The sequence below is a fragment of the Polyodon spathula genome, chromosome 27 (assembly GCF_017654505.1).
Source record: "Polyodon spathula isolate WHYD16114869_AA chromosome 27, ASM1765450v1, whole genome shotgun sequence".
NCBI lineage: Eukaryota > Metazoa > Chordata > Actinopteri > Acipenseriformes > Polyodontidae > Polyodon > Polyodon spathula.
The window spans coordinates 2,932,912-2,958,066 of NC_054560.1; the positions used below are offsets into that span (position 1 = coordinate 2,932,912).

The window sequence follows — 25,155 nt, forward strand, 5'->3', positions numbered from 1 at the left end:
TTGCCCAGTGCAATCTCTCAACATTGGATTTTAAATAAACATTCTGCCATTACAGAATTATACCCTTATTTCCCTAAAGAAACCCCAACAGGATCATTCGCCGACTACATCTCAGGGGTGCAAATCGTTTTGAAAAAAGATCCTACAGGTGCTAAATTATCAAAGCCCTCCCAAGTCAAGCCTCATCCCCTACTTTTCAAAGCGGGAAAGTGAAGTGTAAAGTCATGTTCACGACCAGCTTCGGCACTTCATCTTTCCACAGACACAAACCTGTGCTGTGGATGAGTGTGGGCGGGTAGCTGAGTAATCCAGACCAAATAATAAGCTACCATCAACATCTATGGTTGCTAAAGAATAAAATATATTTTTTATAATAATACATTAAACATGTTTACTGGTGCCAGAAGTTTATGTTGTTGGCACTATATGAGGTACCCTGGCGCTAGAATCTAGCACCAAATAATGCATCTTTGCCAGCTATGGAAACACCATGGCTTTGGAGCTGCATATTCAGTATGAGGTCTGGCACCTGCTGTGTGCATTGTCCCATTAAGTTGGAGTACCATTGGTATGATTGGTTATAAACACAGTACCACTGTGGTATCAGTCTGCCAAAGGCAGCCTCTTCACATGGTAGCTGACATTGACCCTTATTGCTCAAGCATTGCTGCTGAAGGTCATGCATGGGAAGCCTGTGCTGTGTTTAATGCTGCAGGCAATGCATCCTCACAGTGGATTGCAGTGCTTGCATGAGTGCCTCATGAATAGGGAACAATCTAGAATCCTCCATTGAGCCCGACTAGAGGCTTTCTTGGCAGGAATGGCAAAAGCCCCCTGTCTAACGTACAGTAAGTCTTGCTTTCAAAGCCCATAGCTTTATATGGTTTTTATTTTTGAAGGTGTTTTGAAATGTAGAACAGAACAGAGCTGAACTCCCACCATCTCATTCCTCTCCCACACAAAAAAGGAAACAAAGACGCATTTATTTCCTGTACTATATCCCGCTCTGGATTTCTTGTCAAATAGTTCAGGTCAAACAAAAATAACCCCTTTTTCAAAAGCATTATGCTTTATTTATAAGGTGTGTGTGTATATATATATATATATATATATATATATATATATATATATATATAACACATACACATACATACACTTTCTTACAGAAGTTTCATTATATTAAATGTCTTTTTTCTTGGTGTTTTTCTTCGTGTTTTTGTACATGTTGTATTTGAGTGTGTCTGGCAAATAATCACTAATTTGCCTGTTTTACAAGGTTTTCAGTTTTAGTGGTTTTCATTTCAAATGCGCAACAAATAAGAACAGAAGCGGCAACGTGGTGTGCTAATGAATTTGCAAAGTATGAAAACTATTTAAAAAAAAATACAAAAACCACATGGCTATATGTGAAAAAAAAGCCCGAAAACAATGCCTTTAATACTCAAATAGAATGCAGTATAATGCAATTGCGGGTTATTTCATAATCTAGGTTACTCAAAAATATCTCTGGTTCACAGGGCTCGACTAGTTGACGTTAGAATGCATCAGTTTGCATTATTCCTATCAGCAACGTGCAGGGGACATTTAAAGGGGCAGAGCTCTCTGAGGCAAAAGGCACTTTTGGGGCATGGAGGCAGGGGCTTAAGGGCTATGATATAGTTTATTTAATTGTTTATATTATTTTAACACAGTGAGGCAAACCCAGATGTCCCACACCGCCACCTGCTGGCGAGAAGCATTTTTTTTCCCTGCACATCAGGGCAACCCAACCCTTTGGCTAGAGAGAGAGGAGGGAGACAAGGAACGGTGTCCTGGCAGCATCCATCCACAGACGAAGGAGCGACCAGCCCCATTCCAAGCTTCATGGGCTTGCTGTGGCTCCACTCCTTGCTACAATCGACTCTATTTGGAAATGAGGTGAGCTCATTTAAACCCGTGTATTTATTGTGGAAGTGTTTTAAAGCGCAATGATGCGGCTTTGTATTTTTGCGTCGGCGGTATGAGGTGCAGGTGCATGCTTTTGTGTGCGTTTGCTGTAAACCCCGATGTGAATATTAAGTAAACAGACCCGGGAGTCCGTGCCTGTAGGTTTGCAAGCAGGAGATATGCTAAACGGGTATTGTTATAGTGGTCCTTGATGGGAAATCGTATTCTTTCCCGTTCACAGATTTGAATCTTTTCTCAGTAGGGTGTAAAACCCTATTCCATTACAGGGCTGTGTAGGTTGGCATTGGGTGGTGGCTAGACCATGGTGTAGCATGCTGGTGTTTATGACGGAGCTCTGTCCATGCCGCCCTTGGAGAGAGGACAGGTAGACTGTACTGCATGTTTTCTCTCATTCGGGACCTTGGTTTTCATGCGTTTGCCTTTGCAAGCTGTCGGTTGGGTTGCCGTTATTCTCCATTGCCTGTCTATACAGTGGCCTCTAAATATGTAGCACAGTATCAGAGACTGTGTGAAATGGTGTTGATAGAGAATCGGTTACCGAGAGAAATCTTCTATCTCTTCGGGACTGACTAATTGTTATAATGGAGACCGGGTCTGTATATGAACTGGGTTTAATGTCTATGCAACGATGCACGTTATATACACACATTTATATATATGCTCTTCTAGCATATGCTCTTCATAGCATTATTATTTATTATTATATAATATAAAATTATTATATGTTATGGTTATAAAATATATATATATATATATATATATATATATATATATATATATATATATATATATATATATATATATATATATATATATATATATATATATATATATATATATATATATATATACAGTATTTACATTTGTATTTACTTATTGTTTATCCATCTTCATATGCAGATATATACATTGAAATAATAAGAATAATGTTATATTGATCTGGTTATATTTTTATTAGAATAACATGGTATCTTGATAGTTAGATCTTACCATATAAAAACATATTATATATAGATTTATACAGATTGATATTTTTTGTACCTGGGTTGGTCTATATCATGTCTCACATTTTAATATTGGTCTGGTTAAGTATTTGTTGAATAAGATCACAGTCGTTTGTCATAAACATCCCTGCATTTCTTTTACTATTGCTAAAGATGACAGATTTGTAATCTACAACATTAGATACTGGAATGGTTCTGCACCATGCAGACAGAAAATAAGTGTGGCAGTGTTTGTTATTAGCAGCCCTGGTTAGCATCGGGCCAGGTTGTGTAGCCTGGATTGTGAAGGTGCCCTGTCTGACGTTGTATTAAACAGACCTGCCCTGATAGCAGGCTGCCCTGGATTAGTGAGAGATCTGGACAGCGTGCAGGGAGGGCTCTAAAATGGAGATCCCAGATGAGTGGCATCCATAACTATGAAACACTCAATGGTGCCAAATCTAGCAATGCTGAAAGATGCTAAATAAATTCAGTGAATACATTAAATAACCAACGTTTTGAAGAAGTCAACGAAGACATTGAAAGAGACGAGTGGACCCCTCTTTGTCGTGGAGTTGTTTTTGGCTCCAGTCTGAGATGGAGAGCACATTGCGGCCGTTGGTTTGTCTTGTAATTGCATGCTCTCTGTATGAAACAGTTTAGAGGTGCAGAATCTGTCTGTCAGTCTCGCTCGCTCTCTACAGTGAAGCACGATGACCTGTCCTGAGCAGAAAGCTGCTCGGTCTGGATCACAGCAAAGGATTTTGTTATTTTGTGGTCCCCATTGATAATAGGCACCCCTATGCACTAACTGTGCCTGTACGTCTGACACTGTACATGGTAAAAACAATAACTGCTAGAGATCTTCATCACACTTTATCATGGACCCCTCATCTCCTGTATGCCTGTCACATTGTATTGGGGTCTGATTCAATAAACTGCTGGTTTGGTAGAAATTTTTAATATGTATCAGATTCTGTGCCCCTCTGTATGTGTGTCTGCTGGTTAGTGGAGAGTCTGTGACATACAGCCATTTAGACAGGTATGCAGCCTCACATCCTGGTAGGTGTTAGTTATTGTGTGTACAGCACAGTCAGGAATAAACGGTCTATCTTTTGAAATACAAATCGCTGAAAAGGAATTTCTAGTGTTAATAGTCTTGGTCCAGAGATAAAAACAGAAGCAACAACGTTGATTTTGGCGCCTCCTATCAGTCTAACATGTAACTTCAAAAGTGTTCACGGTCTCATCATCAAAGTGAGTTTGCAAAAGACATGGAAGTTGGTTTTTTATCGAGCTGTACCCTGCAGGGATAAACCACAGCTGGATGTTTTTTGACTATTTTACAGCACCAGGGGATGAACATGGATTGCATCAACCGCTTATTTTTGATCCTGGGATCATGCAATCAAGAGTGATCCCCCAGTGCTGTAAAATGCTCTAAAAATCAACAGTGACTTAACAGGCTAAGGGTTGATCAGATCAAGCCCATTGTGTAAATGCTTAAAAAGAAATCTGAACTGAAAATACAGCTGTTGGATATTCATCATGATGAATGTTCAGTTTTAGAAGAAATAAAATTAGATAATGTGCGATTATCTGGACAGAAGAATAAAGGAGAAGAAATGGACAAACACACTCAATAGCGTGATGCCTGGAGAGTTAAATAGAAAGAACAGATAGCTGCATCATTAACTAGGCAGTAAACAACATCACAAACACATTAATAGATTTAAGTAGAAATGAGTGGAGTTGCCATTGCATCAAAAGCCTATAAGTACCTCCACTGTTTGTTTTCAAACACGCTTTTCCCTTGACAAAGATATGTTAAAAATTCAGAAACATTAGAAGTTGGCTCTTATTTTTTAGCTAAAACTATTACAGAAATAACAGAAAATTCAGAGACTGAAACCAAGCAGAACAGAAGTTGTCGAATGCATTGGAGCAAAGCAGAATGAAGGCATCTTGTTTTTGATGCATTGAGTAGAAGCACACGTGCGCCTGTGTTGATTACAGTGGCTCATTGCTGCATGCTTCACAGTGTCTAGAGGGACTGTCTTGGGGGGGCCCTTTCAGAGAGACCAGTCACAGCTCACACACAGCAATCTCATTCACTTATCAGTCTGTTTTTATGATGCACTTTGAAATGATACTGATTAAATAACTTTACACTGCCCACTGTACAAGCACTGCAGCTGACCCCTCTATTGGGTTTAACAATGAGGACACATTCTGAACATTTAACAGAAGACCGCTGGTGCTGAAGAGAGATTTTATACCATCTGCATTTTGAGAATATTTCATTTCTTACCTTTTTTTTTTTATATTCTTATATGTCTCTACCATTCGCCTCTATTACAAACTATTCCAGCAAAAGGAATAATTGATAATACCATTGAGAGATGGTATTTATTTCCATCGTCAAGGTGGATTTGTGCGAATTTTAGGAAGTCAGAAAACACTGCAAGCAAAGCTTTAATGACAGCTTGCAGCATCTTTGTTTTGTGTGTGTGTGTGTGTGTAAATATATACATGCATGAAAGGGCAAAAGGGGGTGAGGTGTTTACAGACGCCTGGGCCTCGCTCCTCAGGCAGGAGCCACTGTAAGGCAGAGTTGGAAATTAGCAGCCAGGTCGACTTTATGAAACGGGGTCTCAAGTCAAGCAGATAATACCTTTTGATATTGCGAGAGTTCATGAGCAGCTGACACTGCAGAGAGGGTGGAGATCCATACACAAGCTACTGAGTCTCATTTTATGAAGGGATTTTAAACTTTAACCAACCCTTCAATGTTGCCCTCTTGCTGCCACAGGGCTTGTCTGTGTATCTATAGGCTGATATTTGCGGCTTGTTTATTTATACACTGGCAGATAAACTGATCATCTATTGATGTTATTTTGTGAAAACAATAAAACATGAATATTAAAAATAAGCGATAAAGGAGCCTCAGTTGAAAGGATTGTTAATGCAATATGGTGAACTCGGTGTACAATTTGCATAAGAAATACACGTTAGTTTATTAAGTTGAGTTAATTAGTAACATCAAGGTGTTTTAATGAAGCTACAACTGGGAAAAGTCTTTTTTGGTTTAATGAAAGTGCCACCTGAAATGAACAATGTTTACAGTGTCTGTGTCTTGAGAGAGCAGTGAAGGAAGCACTGTCTAATGATGGCTGTAAACATGAGGGAGATTCCGGTAAAGGTGATGTTTGTCTGTAACCACAGATGTATTCAGTGGTCTTGTTTGTGTTTATCTTCTCAATATTCAGTCAAGCAGACCCGGGAGTCTATCGAAATTCGATAGGCCTTTTGTGGCAGGGCTACAGGCCCATTTGTCATAGAAAAGGCAGTTCCAGGATGTTGACCCTGTGAACTCCTGGCTCCCTGGAGGTTTTGTTTTGGTGGCAGAATCATTGGTGTCTGACAGTTTCTTGATTGGCTCTGGAGGAAGGTGTCAGTCTGGGTTTTGGCCTACAGGCTTTTTTAAAATTAGATCTGGGGCACATTTAAATTGGGCAGCATTGATCTTGGCTAATTATCCAAATATGTGTGCAGGTCACAGAAGCTGGGAGCTGATGAGAAATGTCCCCTGATCCCCCAGGAGTATATCACTCTGCTGTGTTGTTCAGAGGCATTCTGTCAGCATGATCATTAACACACGGAGCTCAGCTGCTTGGATGAAGATCTTTTGATGTGCTGCGTTATTTCAGCGATGATTGGTTTTTAAGAGTAGTGCTGGAGGAGGTAAACATTATGAATTCTTGTTTTTACTGCAAACAGTAAAAAAAAAAAAGCTAAAATCAGAATGCTTGTTGCATTCGTTTTTTATTATGTCTATAATTACTGTCTTTACTAAAAAAATACATTAAAAAAACATGAGCTTGTGTAGCTAAAACCAGTGTACTTGCTTTGGTTTCTGACAGTAAACGCATGGTTAGAACCCCTACCACGATGATCTTGTGTTCAGTACTGCAGTGGAAAGTCAAGCTTGATTCTTTATAATTGGCTTGTCTGAAACTCCCTGTATGCTTAACAACATAAGAAAAGTTTGGGAACGAGAAAAGGCCGTTTGTCTCATCCCTTATCACACCTTTCTTCCCAGAAATCTAGCACAGAATCGTGTCTTGGGTTCACTTTACTATTTATGATTTAAAGACTTCAATCAAGTCCTCTCTTTCCCTTCTTTTTTTTCCAGGCTGAAGAGATTTCATTATTTTAACCTCTCCTCATAGCTCATGTCATTCAGTCCTTGGATCAGCCTGGCTGCCCTTCTCTGTACCTCCTCGAATGCAATGATGTCTTTTTTGTAGCGAGGCGACCAAAACTGCACACCGTATTCTAGGTGGGGTCTAACTAGAGCATGCTATAATCTTAGCATAACCTCTCAGTGTAATGGTGGCTCTGCACTGAGCAGATGTTCCAGATGTCCAGGCTCCCTGTGCCCATGGCAGGCTGACCTGCGTGCTGCACAGATGTTTAATCTGTTCCAGGTTCTTTAAATCCTCCTGAATCAAGCTCCTATTACGCAAACAACAAGCATGACTCAGAACTTAAGAGCTTGTGACGTTGGGCTGGAGAGGGAGAGCAGTGCCCTTTATTTATTTATTCATTTATTTAGTTGCAGGAAAACACCGTGGTGTCCATTTAATATTCCCAAAGCTTCATTTAATCAAGGTTTACAATCGGACATTATCGTATTCATTGGTCCCTCCAGTCCAGGGCAGGCTGCTGCCTCCCTCACCCCCTAAGAGAAAGAGTGCTCCCTCCTGTCCAGGCTGGAGTGGTTGAGGGTCTGTATTTAGGCAGGGAGATGTGGATGATGGTTTAAAATATGTGTTGGTGCTTGTGTGTGTTAGGCTGTCGAAAAACCTCATCTCATTTTAATCAGGGTAAATGAGGCAGTGGAAATGTGGGATGCTGTTTGTTTTTCTCGAGGGAGAAAAACTAAGAGAAGGTCACTTTGACAAAGAGAACGAGTGTGAGGCAGACAGGGAGGGAGGGAGGGAGAGAGACTGTTATATAACTAACAACACATTGCGGGAAAGAGATTTCAAATCTGATATGCTGTTTGTTTTTCACTAAACTGAACAGGAAGATACCCATCTCCCTTTTATATAGGTTTACTGGGCGATGAGTCTAACCTCACCAGATACACCAGCATGTAACCATTAACCCTGTCCCCCCTGCAACACTCCTTGTGTTGTTCTCTGGGATGTTGCTTTTTTTAATTGGTAAAATTAATATTCTAAACATTTGAATTCACATTACTGTCTTCTGCATTTCTTATATCCACTGGGGGCATTACAGGGGAACAGATTAATGATGACACTGTGGTGTACCGGCTGTACTTACAGTGAAGACATGTTTGAGAGCTCTATAGAGGCAACAGAGCTGCTTTCGTCTTCTTTAATGTCTCCAGGATGTGAGCACAGAAACAGATACAAAGCTTATCTCAACAACAAGAAGAATACATTCATTTAGAGGACTTTTACAACCATGCACAGCTGCTCTTTAAAATGACATGCAACGAGGGTGCACTGTATTATATCTCAGTTTAAATTGTTGTGCAAAAGCCTCCCATTGCCAACCAGTCAAAACACCCAAACAAGCAGAGCCCACATTTCTAATTAGTGTATTATGCAGAGCTCTAGTATTTAGAATTCATAATTGCATGCTTGTACAGGATTGAAAAGAGAATACTGGAATTTGTGTGTGCACAGCAATGCATGCTGTCGTTAATCTGTACAAGAAGTGCAGAGGGCTTTGGAGATTTATGGCATTTTGTTTGGCTGGTTCTAGACAGGCAATTAAACCCTGACTAATGCATTATTGATGAGTTATAAGTCAGTGCTTTGGTGGGATTTTGAATTGGAGGAGTTGTTGGTTTTTTAAATGAAGGTGGTGCAGCTGGGGTGTGAATTGGGTCAGAAATTTAATTGGTTTGAATCCCTGTTTGTATATCAGCTGTAACACACTATGCAGTGGGACTACATTGTATAGAATTGCAAAATATCATTTTCATTTAACCTTTCCGGTACTGTGGGATTATTACAAGGTTGGATGACCACTGCACAGCCCCTCGATAGATCACTTACTGAAACACCTTTGTTAAAGACAACGCTGACTCCTGCTGGTGAGACGAGGGCATGCAGTAGCTCTACCTTTGCACAGTGGTTAAATGCTTGAGGACTGTCCAACTGACAGTTTGCTGGCTCTGTCAATAAATACATTTAAATGTCACAGTGCAGTTTCAGTGGACGTGTTTCTGGGCAGACGGCTGGGTCAGAGTGGCTGGAGGGAGGTGGTTTGCATTTCTGCAGAGCGGATGTGCTGAGCTGGGTGTCTGCCTGGGCTGGTGATGCCATGTGAAAAGATGTATTATTACAATATTAAAAGCTCTCACAGGATGTGTCCCAGTAAAAGTACTTGTTCGTTTCTGAAAATGCAGGAATACAGGAAACATCAGGGCTGTCCAGTTCCTTTCCTGGAGGGCCATTCCACTCCAGGTTTAACAGTTAACTTCTTCAGGGTCTAGATCAGGGGTCTTCAGCCCTGGTCCTGGAGAGCCCCTATCCTGCAGGTTTTCTAGGTGTCTTTCAGCAACTAAAGATCTGGAACACCTTTTAATCTTGACTAATTAATAATAATTGGTACAATTAAGTAACACAGATTGCTTGAAACGAAAACCAGCAGCCACAGTAGCTCTCCAGGACCAGGGTTAGAGACCCCTGGTCTAGATGTCAGTGTGTAGCAGAATTTATATGAACAAGCTGTAGCTGAAAATATCCAACCTACTTAACTGCAGTCTGGCTAAAAACATTGCAGTTTGCAGGCTTGCCCAGTGTTTGTGTGTGTTTGCTTTGTTTGTGTTTGTGTGTGTGTGTGTGGGCAGGTATTACTATGAATGTGCGGACAACATTTGAGAAACTGTCCCCACAACGATAGTAACTCCTGCAAAAATTATGTAGTGGGGATGTCCCAACTTTGTAAAACATGTTTTTAAGAATAAATATGCCTTTTAAAAAAAAAAAGGGGGCCAAAATATTTAGTTTGTTGTCGACTTTCACCCTGTGTGGAGTTTTGTCTGACTGGTGTTGAGAATTGAGTCAACGAGAATTAGTGTGTGTGTGTGTTTGTCAGTGTAGACAGCAGGCTTCCCACTGCCTGACAATGTTTTACCCCATCAGCAGAAGCAGGCCGCGTTGCCATGGTGACCAATTTGCGAGAGAGCAGCAAGAGAATTCTGGAGAGTGTTGTTATTTTGAATGGTGCAGTAGAATCATGTAGATATAGAAGCAGAGGTGAGGCCTTTCAACTGTCCTTGGCTATATGACGCACTGTCTTTGGCTATATGACGCTCATGCCAAGGCGGTATCTAATGGTGTTTTAATGATACCAGTCTGTTAATGGTTATAAAGCCAGTTTACCGCAAGTCTGCTTTGTTTATGCACGTTCCCTTGGATAAAGATATACTGCCCTTGCCAAAATGCAGCTGACCCTACAACAAAAAATATGAGACATGCTCTAAGGCAACGTTGCAGGCAAACCAAATGTCTTTATCGTTTTACTTTATTGTTACATCAATATTGGTTTCGTATTTTCTTCAAAGATCTATCCCTTTTTAAGGTTCTTAGTTCAGGTGACAAAACCAGATTCCCACTGCTGTTAGCTGTACAGTAGTCAGAGTGGGGATGACTGGTAAACAGAGCTGAGCTCTGAGAATGGAGCGCTGTGCTTTAACGAGACAGATCTGAGGGAGAAAGGGGTTTAATTCACAATTCTCAACTTGCAACCTTCATCATTTACTGGTATGCTAGTTTGGCTTTTATCGCCCTCGCCACAGCAGCCACCTTTAGCAGCCAGGCTATTGGCTGTTGCCACGGCAACGAGCTGAGCCCGCCGTGGCTGTAATTTGTTTCCCTCCAGGGGAAGATTTGAACAGATTACCCAGCATGCTCAGCTGTGCGATGCAGAACCGAAGAGCCAGGCTAGACAATAGAGTAAAAAAAAAAATAACATAAAAGTGAGTGCAGAGCCCTCTGCGTGCAGCCTGGACCTGGCATAGATCTGCCACTGAGATTGATGCTGTGCGCTCAGGCAGGCTTGTGATTTGTGCCACCGCAGGAGCTCGGCCTGGCTGTCTCATTTATTTTTCTTCTTGATCAAAACCCGCCAGCTGGGTTTATTCCACTTGCTCTGCACCAACCATTAATTATGATATTAACAAATGTAGAATATGATTAGAAATATGCATTCTAGAATCGCTTATAATGGATATTTTTTAAGGGCTGTCTATCTGTCTGTCTCACCAGTTGAAAGGGGCTGCTTTGCCTTCACAAACAGTTATTATACACTGTTTCCATTATTATTATTGTTATTATTATTATTATTATTGGAGGAACAAGTTCTTGGGTAGGTGTCATATGTAGAAGAATAGTTGACAAGCCGAATACTGAAGTGACTGGCAGCCGACGAATCGCATGTCACGCGATCTTGACGTGACTGTGAAGCGCACGGGTTCAGCTGCATATAAAAGACATTTCAGAACATTAATGAAATAATTCCCAGCAGTATTGAAATGTTAAGAGCTAGTGGTCATTCTACCCCGAGCCTGGATCATATAAAAATGATAACTTTTCTTTTCCATGTGTGAGAAGACCTTGATAAATAATGTCAGCATCAGTTTAAATGATGTAATCTGTCCAGCACCATTGGTCCATTTGGAACGATCCATTAGTAACCATGCCAACGGAAATCAATTCAAACTCCTGTGTTTGTTCTCAAACACACATTCCCTTGAGAAAGGTATGCTAACCATGTCAATCAAGTGAAAGAGTGATAGATTACTTTCACTGAAATTAATATGCATAGCTTTTATACAGCATAGTTTTAGTTGTTAAAATTGAGAAAAAACCAAATGTCCTCTCTCAAACTGTATTCTTCTGCTGAAGTTAGTTTACAGTCAAAAGCCGATAAGACTCTTGTGTACAACATGGACTAGTATATCGACCAGACTGAAGAAATATTGAATCTAAACTAAATTGGCCTACGCTACTTACTATGTAAATGAAACACTAGCACGAAAAACGGTCAAACATTTAGGTTTGAAAGCATTTAAAGTCTGTTAACACCCCCTACCTTTAAAAACTGTTTTAAGCATGCAATCTGAATGCAGTTTCACCAAAATGGATTTGATCGTTTGTTTTATTGTGTTCATGTCCTTTCATTAATGGCCTCTTTGCTCAACTGTAGTGTACACGGTGGCTGTTGAACCAGGATATTTGTGAGTGCCACTGTGTGTAAAGATTTAAAACAGATTAATACAGTTAAAACCAGTGTGTCCCAGGAAAGGTTGCTTGCCGCATTGTTATTGACTGCCCCCAAAAAAAGCATTGGGTGGTGTTCGCGGCTGCACTATAGAGACAGCGACGCTGTATTAATTAACCCCCCTCTCTCAGGCTGTGGGAGGCTCAGGGGCTAACCTGTTTTGTAGGATCACAAACTGCATTTTTAAAAGCTTTCAGCATTCTAATTGGCTTCTGATAGCCGCATCCCCGGGAAAATAGCAGTTTAATGTGTTTCAGACGCCTCTCAATCCCTTTCATTTTTAAAATCTTTTTTCGTTTTTTCGGTTGTTCGTTTCCGAAGGCCCTCCCCCGCCCCCCGCGCCCCGAGACCTGGAATGGTGTTAGTGTGCCGTACCCTTAGGATTAATGAAGTTTCTCTTCACTGTGTTCTCTAATGAATGTTAATAATATTCTGTGCTAATTAACCCAGAAACAAACACCTTGCCAAGCACACTTTACAGGAGGCAAAGCAATGTGAAACGCCCACCATGACGTTGTCAACAGGGCTTAGGGACACCGCGGGCAGGCAGGTGTGACGTGGGTCGTCTTCAGGGTGTTTAAATTGCGGCTTTGAAATGAATCTAGGGAGGGATACTCAGCTGCTAATCAATCCGACAGGAAACCCGGGCCGGATTGTGTTTTAAGATGACAGGGAAAGGTTTAAAACAGGTGAACCACACAGCAGAATCCATGCCAGCATTGATCACAGCCTGTGGTCTCATCCCACAAGCATTTTCCCAGTCCTCAGATAACACTGAATCTACACCCCAGTGTTCTTTATTGCTCAAGTACCAGACCTTGATATTGATGTGATGCAGCCAGCTGACATTTCTTTGTATCAGTTTATGTTGGATTGAAATTACTTCATATTTAGCTGTACTGTTTCAACTACTCTTATTGAAAACAAATCTATTATAGTGTACCGTGTGAGATACAAGCTGATTTAGACCCACTCAAGGCCACTGTGGCCAGTAAGCCCACTTGTGACAAACCCGCAGACGTGGGCAACTGTGAAGGGTCTGCTATTCATCATGACACATCAGCAGTGTGGTTCGGATGCAGAAGCACCTGCCAACCAAGCACTTACCAGCCTGCCATCAAAGTTTGTCTTTTTATATTTATCAGGCAGATTAACTACAATATAGATTCAGTCTTTGTGTTATATAGATGTTGATGTTGTCAGCGAGTTTGCTCCAAGGACTGTAATCTGGCAGCGTATCTGAAGGCAGCTGTGTGTGTCTGCAGGTGCTGGGTGAGTCGAGGATGACGAGCTCCGGGGCTTCGTACCAGCAGCTCGCCCGGCAGGTGGAGGCGCTGAGGAAGGAGAACACTCACCTCCGGAGGGAGCTAGAGGACAACTCCAGCCACCTGTCCAAGCTGGAGAATGAGACCTCCGACATGAAGGTGAGCCAGTCTAGGGATGAGTCATGGATGCTCTATGTCACCGTTACATTTTTTCATTTATCTAAAAAAACGCTTTTTAAATTGTGATGAAACTTGGTATTACTTGTTTTTCATAACTGAATTGGAGAGTCAGATTGTGCTGTTCTGTACATACTGTTGCTATAGACCAGGAACATTTCTGTATTAATGATTTTGAATTGACAGCTGTAGTGGGGGATGAATGTCAGTGACATGCTTGTATAGCTAATAATCGTCCCTGGCAACGAATATTGTGAAGTGCGTGTCTGTGTGTGCGTGTCAGTGTGTCTCTGCGTGTGTGTGTGTGTCACAGTTATGTTTTTAGCCGCTTGTGTGTGTGTGTGTGTGTCATGCTTATGTTTTAGCCGCGTGTGTGTGTGTGTGTGTCACAGTTATGTTTTTAGCCGCGTGTGTGTGTGTGTGTGTCATGCTTATGTTTTTAGCAGCAGTGTATGTTGCACTCATGCTAGTTGACGGTAATGGAATCTCCATAAATGTTTAACCAGGATACTTAGAGGGAGGAACCAACTATAATACAGTGGCTGGATTTGTCTTCATAGAAACCTTATACAGGTCTGAGATAGCCCAGATATTTGAACTAGTGTCTCTTCTTGTTGTTTAGAAGCACTTCTATATCGTACTGCAGGGGTGACAGATTAATGGTTGCACTGGGGACAGATTAATGGTTGCACTCTGGTGTACCAGCTGAACTTAGAGAGAAGACCTGCTTGAGAGCGCTTTTCAGACCAGAGGGCAGCTTTAAACACCTAAATTATGAAAAGATACCAGGATGTGAAGAACGAGACAGAACATGATATACAAAGTGACTCTAAACAAGAAGAATACATTAGTTAAGTCAGTGTGTGTGCATGCGTGCGTGTGTGCGCGTGACTGGTCGAGCAAGGTTCCAGCTGTCCGTATATTGGATGGATACTGACAGTTGGAGTCTTGTCACATATTCAAAGTCACTGCGCTGCCTCACAGAATTTAAAGTACAGGTAGCCATCTTGTCTACTGTTACAGATGTGCAGTAACTATAAAACTGAGGGATCAATTACCAGCAACAAAATCCCTAATGTAGCGAGTTGGATGAAGAACAATTCAATGATGGAATGATGAAAATACCAAAAAAATAAATAAAATCACTGTCTTTCAGGACTGACTTAAACAAAAAACAAATCAGCTGATGATAATGCACATCTTAAAACCTCCCAGGGAATTCTATCGGGATGTAAGAAATGCTCCTGGAGAAGAATGTAGCATTTCAAACTACATTCATCTCCAAGCTGGAATAAATGAAAACAATACTGGGGAATTTGGCAACATACACTCTCACCCCAACGTCGTCACTTCAAATAATGTCTTTTTAGCGGTTTGTAGACGCTACAGAAAAACACCAAAAGACACGTCTGCACGTTATCCACCCCTCTCCGACAAAGACCGTAAAGAATGAACGTGAAATTTGATGTTGCATGTATGTGGACACCGTGTCGGGCATCTGGGATAAGGTGCTTATGAATGAAATACAGCAGAGGCCCTGTGTGTAGGGCAGTGATCAGTCATTGGGTGCATCCTGCAGATTGCAATTCATCAGAGTTGTACAGCATTGCTACTAAGTATGCTTTGCATTTATGATTGATGATAATAAAGCTACTTAGAAACATGCACTACTGAAACAAAATACACTTGTCAATATGAATTAACCCTGTAGTATCTGTGTGGTGAATGAAATGAAAACTCACTGACGTGACTCGTGTTTGTTTTCTGGGGACTAGGTTTCAGGTCACTGCATGGCACACTGGGGCAGACTTGGGGTTTGATGCAATGAAGTTGCCTCCTGGAACCAGGTTTCAAACCGCTGTTCTTGAAAAAGTAGCTTTGTGTTCCCTCAGCTTTACTACGCTGTAGATCTATAATGTCTTATCAGCACATTTAACATGGTCTAGTATTCACAATTATACAACACTGGCCTCCAGACACTGAAGGAAAGTGACACTGACATGAGCCTGCCTATCATTTCAATGAAAGTGACATGAGCCTGCCTATCATTTCAATGAAAGTGACATGAGCCTGCCTGTCATTTCAATGAAAGTGACATGAGCCTGCCTGTCATTTCAATGAAAGTGATAGAGACGAGGTCTTAGCTGCTAATCTACCTGGGAGATGGTTATTGCTCAAGACTATAAATAGACTGTCAGTTGACTTGACCACTAACTGGTCCTGAATATTCAACATTCTAATTTGCGATTTACAAACTGGTAAGGCTTCTGACTCGCAGTGTTGCACTGGGTGCTTAGGATTGTGGTGTGCATTCTTGTTAATTTCAAGGTGTGGGTCAATTATCCAGAAACACAACAAGACTGCGTACATCTCCACATTAGTGTTGTTTACATGATGTTGTACAGCATGCCTCACGCCACTGAGTTCTCAAAGGACATCTCCCTGCTGAGAAATACTGCCATTGATCGTTAAACATAGAGAGTAAAATATGATATTGATTGAGAAACAACCCCCCTGTTAATTCTGTTACCGGATAAGAATTGGATCGCTTTTTATTGGTGTTTGGTGTTTCCTGTTTACATCGTACAGGATAAATCAGCATCTACAAGCATTCAGCTTCTTTTAATGGCCCAAAGGAGATTGACTTCCCACGTGTTTGTTTAGTAATTAAAGAGAAAGCATATTTCTAAATATGTATTAGTAAAGGCAGCTGCCGTCTGGCTAAACGAGGTTCTCGTTGATCGCTGTGTCACAGGCTCACGACATCCTTCTCAGAATCACGGTTACTCCCTGCGCTTGAGAACAGAAAATGTACGAGCGAGAGGAGGCTAATTAGCACATCAGTGCTGGTCCGGTTTCAACTAGCAGATTGATCCCAAAACTTCAATAACCCCAATGATTCTGCATCAACAGCAGAGCTAGTTAACCCTTTCCACCACCTCACCGCTCTCTGTGTGAACCCTCGGCGTCTCAGACCCTCTCGAAATCTACAGTCTCCACTTAATCCTGGATTCTGTGCTGTGCTTGAACGGTTGGCTGGGTTTAACTTTGCCAATTCATTTTTAATACCTTTAAGACTTTCAACTCGTCGACTTCTAGTAGTGTTTGTGAAAGAACTTTACATGTCTCTTTACATTACACTAGCTACTTGCGGTCTAGAGTTTTCATAGTTGTGGATGATAAGTAAATCTTATTGCCACATAATTGGAGAGATAGTAAACTGACAGGACCTCTGGCCAAAGTCAATGAAATGGTTAAACATAACAATATGAATTATTAATACTTAATGCTCAACTCAAATGACGTGGATTGGACTGAATGCTGCCAAATAGTGTATTACAGTGCTTTGTTTTTCATAATTTTCACTCATTTACTTTGTACAGTATACATGCAGTACAGTACTTTGGTGTTTTAGACACACAGATGTACTCTGCATTGTTCATTTATAGTGATATAGCATATAACAACTCCCTCTGAGAACCGATATTTATACATATCCCATGAACCCCCGAAACCAATGAAATCGAATATGACAGGATCTACTGTAGATTATTCTATAGTTCTGTACAGAAACCAAATATATTACACAGAGACCAGGGCCGTCCTGTTCCTATTCAGTTCTCTTTGAACCTATTCACTCCAGTGTGTGTTGTATGGGCCCTTCTTGGTGTGGCTGAAGCCGCTTGGCTTCACCTCGTGCCTCATAGCACACCCAAGATATGGCAATATCCCAATACGGCACACATCCTGTTGTGCTGTATTGCTGAATTGCAATACATTGTAAAGTGTATCTTTTTCCAATATCTCACCAATATATTGCTAGTTCCCAGTAAAGCTAAATAATACATTGTAGGCATTGCTTAGAGGAAAAAAAAAAAAAGGATTTGGATGGCATACCTTGGTTGGCTAATTAAACCAATTGGTGTAAAATAATAAAATGTCAAGTTATTTATAAAGCATGTGTCAGAGCTCTATTATTAATGACCCATAGAAGTGTACTGCAGCAAGGAAGCTTTGTCCCTGTCCAAATTAGGGCGAAAAACCATTGGTGATGACTAAAAAAAATATATATATACTATCCCAATGGGAGTTTGCAGTGTTTCCAGTAAGCTCATGGCCACATTGTTGTTAAAATGGTGGTGTATTTCTCAGAGTGCCTGGCTGGGTGGTTCAGTTGCAGGTTGGAGGGCAGGGGGAGGTGAGAGCCAGGATGACACAGCACTGCGCTCTGTACCGAGACACTGTCTGTTATTCTAGTGTGTCAGGGTGTGGGTGTAAATCTGAGACTGAGACTCAGGCACTGCGCTGCAGCATCCCAATAACAATGCGGTTCTATACGATAGCCCAGGGAAGCTTAAGAAATCCGTGGATTGTTCTTAATATTAACAAGGTTTTTTCTATCGGTGACCTGATAATGTCTTTTAGACCAGGCAATTTGGCCTGTCATCAGCATTTTATTTAAAAAATAAATAAATACAAATAAACTCATCTTTCATGGCAGCAAATAAAGCTTTTAATGCATCTTGTATTGTGTTGAAATATTAAGTTGTCCTGCCTACAATACTCCAGGTACATGATAATGAACTTCAAATGGTGATATAATTTTTGCCGCACAGCATGGTTTTAATCTGCATTCTGGTACTGTATTATTTTGCACCCGGAACATTTGATATATAAACTTTCTTCTGTAGAGCATAGCACTGATGCATTAGATAAAATATGTTTCGAGGCACTAACTCTGAGCTCTCCTGCCCACTCTAGGAGATTCTGAAGCAGCTGCAATGCAAACTCGAGCAGGAGGCACGCACCCTGGCCTCCTCTGGGAGAACAGATGTCCTGGATCAGCTCAAAGGTAGATGCTGTTTGCGAGTCAACCATCTTAACCCTTTCCTGCAAGAAATATTGAAACAGCTGAAAACAATCATTTGGACACCTAATAAAAATATATTTAATTGACTTTTTTTTTTTTACCATTGTTTTAAAAATGGTATCCTCGTATTTGGCTATATCACGCATTTGCGTCTTCCACATATCCTCATATAAAAACTAGAACTGTTTTTTTTTTTAATGATGAAGATGAATAGCCCTTCCATATGGTATAGAAAACAATCTAAATTATTTACTGCTGCTAAATCATTTATTACACAGAATGTGTTACATTAACTTTTGTCCCAATTTTGTCTCTCTTTTTTCCCCACAGAGCTGCACATGGACTTGACAAACTATTACGAACTGAAGTATCAACCCCACAACCTGCGTGTTGCCGTGGAGGCCCCACAGCACTGCGGCGAGGGGGGAAGCAGGCTCGCACCCCTGGGCCCTGCTTCGGACCCCCGAGCAGGAGAGGAGAGCCCCCTGCACAGCACGGCCAGGCCAGGGCCCTCGCTGCAGGGGGAGGCAGGAGCACAGCTCCCCGGGTCTCCTCACAGCCTAGAGAAGGGAGCAGCCCCCGAGGAGGGCCGGGGCACTGTGCTGCAGCTGGAGCAGCTTGATAAGGAGAGGTGAGGGGGACCTGGCCCAGTGGAGCCCTTACTGTTCCTTCAGAACTCCCATTGGGATACCATTGTAATCCTTGCGTATTACCGCTAAAGAAACCATAGCGGACCCTTTGACATACAGTTTTGGCAATGTTAATGATATGGAATAAATAGTGCACAATAACTGCACAGACTGCTGGTACTGATGCTGCTGTATGGTACTGTCCAGTGTACAGGATTGGTTTATGCCACTTGGATATCATTAACTGAAGATACTGATAAAGACTTCTGGTTGAAACCTCAACTCAGCTCAGTTCCTTAATAGTGTTATTGACCATGTTACGGACCATGATAGCTGGCCCTCTTCAGACATTGTTTTAAAACTTTAATAAAAGTGCACTGCATTTTTTAATGATTTCTAGTGGTGTTGTTGGGGTGTCCCCCTTATCTCCCCTCCTGTCTGTGTTTCAGGACCCTCTTGCTGGGTGAGATTGAGAAGGAAGAGAAGGAGAGGCACTGGTACTACATTCAGCTGCAGGGCCTGTCCAAGCGGCTGTCTGAGCTGCCTCACATCGACACGGTGAGGAACGCTCAGGAACCCGCCCACAACACAGACTGAGCTCAGGAACCCGCCTACAACACAGACTGAGCTCAGCAACCCGCCCACAACACAGACTGAGCTCAGCAACCCGCCCACAACACAGACTGAGCTCAGGAACCCGCCCACAACACAGACTGAGCTCAGCAACCCGCCCACAACACAGACTGAGCTCAGGAACCCGCCCACAACACAGACTGAGCTCAGGAACCCGCCCACAACACAGACTGAGCTCAGCAACCTGCCCACAACACAGACTGAGCTCAGCAACCCGCCCACAACACAGACTGAGCTCAGGAACCCGCCCACAACACAGACTGAGCTCAGCAACCCGCCCACAACACAGACTGAGCTCAGCAACCCGCCCACAACACAGACTGAGCTCAGCAACCCGCCCACAACACAGACTGAGCTCAGCAACCCGCCCACAACACAGACTGAGCTCAGGAACCCGCCCACAACACAGACTGAGCTCAGCAACCCGCCCACAACACAGACTGAGCTCAGCAACCCGCCCACAACACAGACTGAGCTCAGCAACCCGCCCACAACACAGACTGAGCTCAGCAACCCGCCCACAACACAGACTGAGCTCAGCAACCCGCCCACAACACAGACTGAGCTCAGCAACCCGCCCACAACACAGACTGAGCTCAGCAACCCGCCCACAACACAGACTGAGCTCAGCAACCCGCCCACAACACAGACTGAGCTCAGCAACCCGCCCACAACACAGACTGAGCTCAGGAACCCGCCCACAACACAGACTGAGCTCAGCAACCCGCCCACAACACAGACTGAGCTCAGCAACCCGCCCACAACACAGACTGAGCTCAGGAACCCGCCCACAACACAGACTGAGCTCAGGAACCCGCCCACAACACAGACTGAGCTCAGGAACCCGCCCACAACACAGACTGAGCTCAGGAACCCGCCCACAACACAGACTGAGCTCAGCAACCCGCCCACAACACAGACTGAGCTCAGCAACCCGCCCACAACACAGACTGAGCTCAGGAACCCGCCCACAACACAGACTGAGCTCAGCAACCCGCCCACAACACAGACTGAGCTCAGGAACCCGCCCACAACACAGACTGAGCTCAGCAACCCGCCCACAACACAGACTGAGCTCAGGAACCCGCCCACAACACAGACTGAGCTCAGCAACCCGCCCACAAAACAGACTGAGCTCAGCAACCCGCCCACAACACAGACTGAGCTCAGCAACCCGCCCACAACACAGACTGAGCTCAGCAACCCGCCCACAACACAGACTGAGCTCAGCAACCTGCCCACAACACAGACTGAGCTCAGCAACCCGCCCACAACACAGACTGAGCTCAGCAACCCGCCCACAACACAGACTGAGCTCAGCAACCCGCCCACAACACAGACTGAGCTCAGCAACCCGCCCACAACACAGACTGAGCTCAGCAACCCGCCCACAACACAGACTGAGCTCAGCAACCCGCCCACAACACAGACTGAGCTCAGCAACCCGCCCACAACACAGACTGAGCTCAGCAACCCGCCCACAACACAGACTGAGCTCAGCAACCCGCCCACAAAACAGACTGAGCTCAGCAACCCGCCCACAAAACAGACTGAGCTCAGCAACCCGCCCACAAAACAGACTGAGCTCAGCAACCCGCCCACAACACAGACTGAGCTCAGCAACCTGCCCACAACACAGACTGAGCTCAGCAACCCGCCCACAACACAGACTGAGCTCAGCAACCCGCCCACAACACAGACTGAGCTCAGCAACCCGCCCACAAAACAGACTGAGCTCAGCAACCCGCCCACAACACAGACTGAGCTCAGCAACCCGCCCACAACACAGACTGAGCTCAGCAACCCGCCCACAAAACAGACTGAGCTCAGCAACCCGCCCACAACACAGACTGAGCTCAGCAACCCGCCCACAACACAGACTGAGCTCAGGAACCCGCCCACAACACAGACTGAGCTCAGCAACCCGCCCACAACACAGACTGAGCTCAGCAACCCGCCCACAACACAGACTGAGCTCAGCAACCCGCCCACAACACAGACTGAGCTCAGCAACCCGCCCACAACACAGACTGAGCTCAGCAACCCGCCCACAACACAGACTGAGCTCAGCAACCCGCCCACAACACAGACTGAGCTCAGCAACCCGCCCACAACACAGACTGAGCTCAGCAACCCGCCCACAACACAGACTGAGCTCAGCAACCCGCCCACAAAACAGACTGAGCTCAGCAACCCGCCCACAACACAGACTGAGCTCAGGAACCCGCCCACAACACAGACTGAGCTCAGGAACCCGCCCACAACACAGACTGAGCTCAGGAACCAGCCCACAACACAGACTGAGCTCAGCAACCTGTCCACAACACAGACTGAGCTCAGCAACCTGTCCACATTCACCATGAGACCTCAGCACGCAACACAGACTGAGCTGCAGAGGCCATATGAAAAATATAATCCAATACCCTCATATGAGCAAGAAAAAACTTGCACAAAACATTTCTAGACTAATGCTAATATAGTTTCATGAATAACAAATTTATTTACAATTGTTTTCTGAAATGAATAAGAACCCATTGTTTTTTGGGTGTGTTTTTACTTTCTTAAATGAGTTGTGGAAACAACAACTTAGAGTAAATGACCTTCTAAACATACAAGGATTCCCATAATAACAGCAAAGTGTAATAGAGCACAGTGAAAGCATAGGGTTAACAATGAAAAACCCAGAGAGGTGTGGTAAAGTGATATCTCTGGAGCCTGTTTTTAATGGTACTTTGGTGTGAGTTGCATTGAAGTGTGATTGAACCCCTTCCTCTCCACAGTTCTCCGTGCAGATGGACCTGATCCGGCAGCAGCTGGAGTTTGAGGCTCAGCAGCTGCGCTCAGTCATGGAGGAACGCTTCGGCACCGGGGATGAAATGGTGCAGCGCACACAGGTGGGCAGCTTCACTGGGTTCAGCTGGAACAACCATTCACATCATAGTCACGAGCCAGGGCTGGAATCCACCATTACATCAGTCAATAAGAAATCAAATTATAATTCTTATGAAAGTCAAATTGAGAGTCAAAACGTTTGCCAAACTGGCAGTACTAAACTAGAGACTTTTGGTATTTAGAAATATAGACATATTTCATATCTCTGGGAAAAAATCATTAAAATAAACATATTGTATGGAACTGGTATGCTGTGTACTGTAATAATTACCTCTAAAATGAGTTTCTGCAGGAGTGGCTGATGAGGCTGGCACATTGTAATGTGAGAGGCGAGTTTCCTCAGAGTTACTGAAGAGGCACATTGTAATGTAAGGTGCAGAAGGGGAGGCTTGGGCTGATCATCCTGTGATCTCGTGTAATGGAGGGTGAGTGAGTTTTGGTTTGTCCTCTCTCCCTCACGCCCCTCTCGCTGTGTGTCTGCAGATCCGGGTGGCCCGTCTGGAGCAGCTGGACAAGGAGCTGCAAGAGGCCCAGGACAAGATCCAACACTGGGACCCCCAGGTGAGCCCAGGCATCGTGGTACCAGTGACACACTGACACAGGGGGGGGGGGGGGGGAATCAAGGTGCCAGCCTGGTACCAGTGACACTGACACAGGGAGGGGCAAGCCCTGCCAGCCTGGTACCAGTGACACTGACACAGGGAGGGGCAAGCCCTGCCAGCCTGGTACCAGTGACACTGACACAGGGAGGGGCAAGCCCTGCCAGCCTGGTACCAGTGACACTGACACGGGGAGGGAGAAGCTGCTGTTGGTTATGGAATGGGATAGGGGTCTGGATGAAATCAAAAGTATAGCACTGCCATTACAATTGCTGTATACACCTATGCCATTGCAAATAGCACTCTTGATTATTCAAAAAGTAGTTTGAATATTGTTTTAAATGTTATTTTTATTTATTTATTTATTTTTACAGATAGCTTTGTTTTTAAATGCAGTTTAAAATAATTTCCACTGGAAAGTGAGGTTGGTTACAGTTGAATTCAATCAGGCTTTGTGTAGCTAGTCAGCAGGCCCGTACAAATCACTGAGGGGGCTAGGCAGGCCTTCTCAACTCCTGTCCTTCACAGCACTATTACAGTCAGATTGCAGGGTAGGGATTACTTCTGATCTCTCTCCCTCCCCCCATCATACAGTCAGCCCTGCTGGGTTTGGAGATGCATGTTTTATGAACCTGAAGAAATATTCAAGCTCTGCGGCTCTGTTCCCTACCAGCTTGCTTTTGGAAATATTCCCCAATATACAATAATCCCGGTGTATCACCCTGGAAAAACCCTACAGCAAAAGCACTAGCAGAGCACAGCATTACCAACAATGGAATTGAAGCAAATATTGCAATGTGTTCTTGGCATACAGTTATGCATATTGTGTTCCTACCATTGGTACTCCATTGGTATTTGGAAATCGTACCCCAGTGATATTGTACCAGTGGACTTGTACTATTACTTCTGAACCAATGCTACTCTGTGCATCTTGGAATGAGGGGTTAAACACTGTACCAAACAAACCTCTGATCACTGTAACCTTGAGGTGGTGCGGCTGGTCGCTGTGCTGTGTTGTGCAGTGCGGTGCTGCTGTCTGCAGTTTGCCTCTTTCCTCACCTTATCATCAGATCTCATGGTTTGGTAATAAAAAGCTCACTCCCGGGGTGTTGCTATGCAGAATAGGCTGGCGCTTGAGCCTCCTGCTCTGTGATTGGTGGGTTGAAAGTGGCTGCATGCGCCTATCAAGCCCAGTTGAGCTTCTGTCCCTAGCAACTCTCTCTACCTCCTTCAGTGGAGTGAAGGAGAGGTATAAAAAATGAGCCTTTAAAATGACCTGGCTCCTCCCACTGCTCTCTTGGCCCTACCTCAATTCTTATTATATTAGGTGTCATGTTTTGTTTTATTGTCCGCAGTCTGATTGCAGGCTTCAGGGGGGTGGGGGTAAATCAAGAGAATCAAAAACGACCCCCAGGCCTTCAATTGAATGTATTTTGCGCTTGGGTGGGTGAAGCACTAATTGAAAGACACCCCCCCCCCCCCCTTCCCCAAGACACACACATTTCTTCCATCCTTGAGCAGCATTAGTCTCGTCTAGCCGAGCCCTTTGCCTGTTCTGTCTGAAAAAACGTTTCTCTCTGAGCGCATTCAGTGGCTGCAGCAGCTCAGCGGGTTGCTATGGCGATGGAATAGGGACCAGGGTGATGTCAGGGTTGCTCACCTTCATCAATACTTCCAAGGTAGGGCTTTTGGGGCGGGGGGGGGGGGGGGGGGCTTATTTATCGTTGAATACCTTCAATTTGATGTTGGTGGCAATGAATGGTGTTTTCTGAGACTAGGATATACAGTTTTTGCTGGGGGAAGTGTCTGCATCATAGGTTTTCTGTCATTTCA

General features: G+C 43.7%; 1 protein-coding gene across 1 annotated transcript; it reads left to right on the forward strand.

Moving 5' to 3' along the window:
* The first annotated feature begins 1,800 nt into the window (after positions 1 to 1,800).
* On the forward strand, positions 1,801 to 23,320 carry LOC121301166 (adenomatous polyposis coli protein 2-like). The gene is made up of 7 exons (XM_041230305.1): positions 1,801 to 1,917; positions 13,523 to 13,681; positions 18,461 to 18,551; positions 18,900 to 19,200; positions 19,648 to 19,756; positions 22,612 to 22,725; positions 23,207 to 23,320. The coding sequence occupies exons 1-7, from the start codon at positions 1,864 to 1,866 to the stop codon at positions 23,318 to 23,320; spliced, it is 942 nt and encodes a 313-aa protein (XP_041086239.1). The 5' UTR covers positions 1,801 to 1,863.
* Positions 23,321 to 25,155: the final 1,835 nt, after the last annotated feature.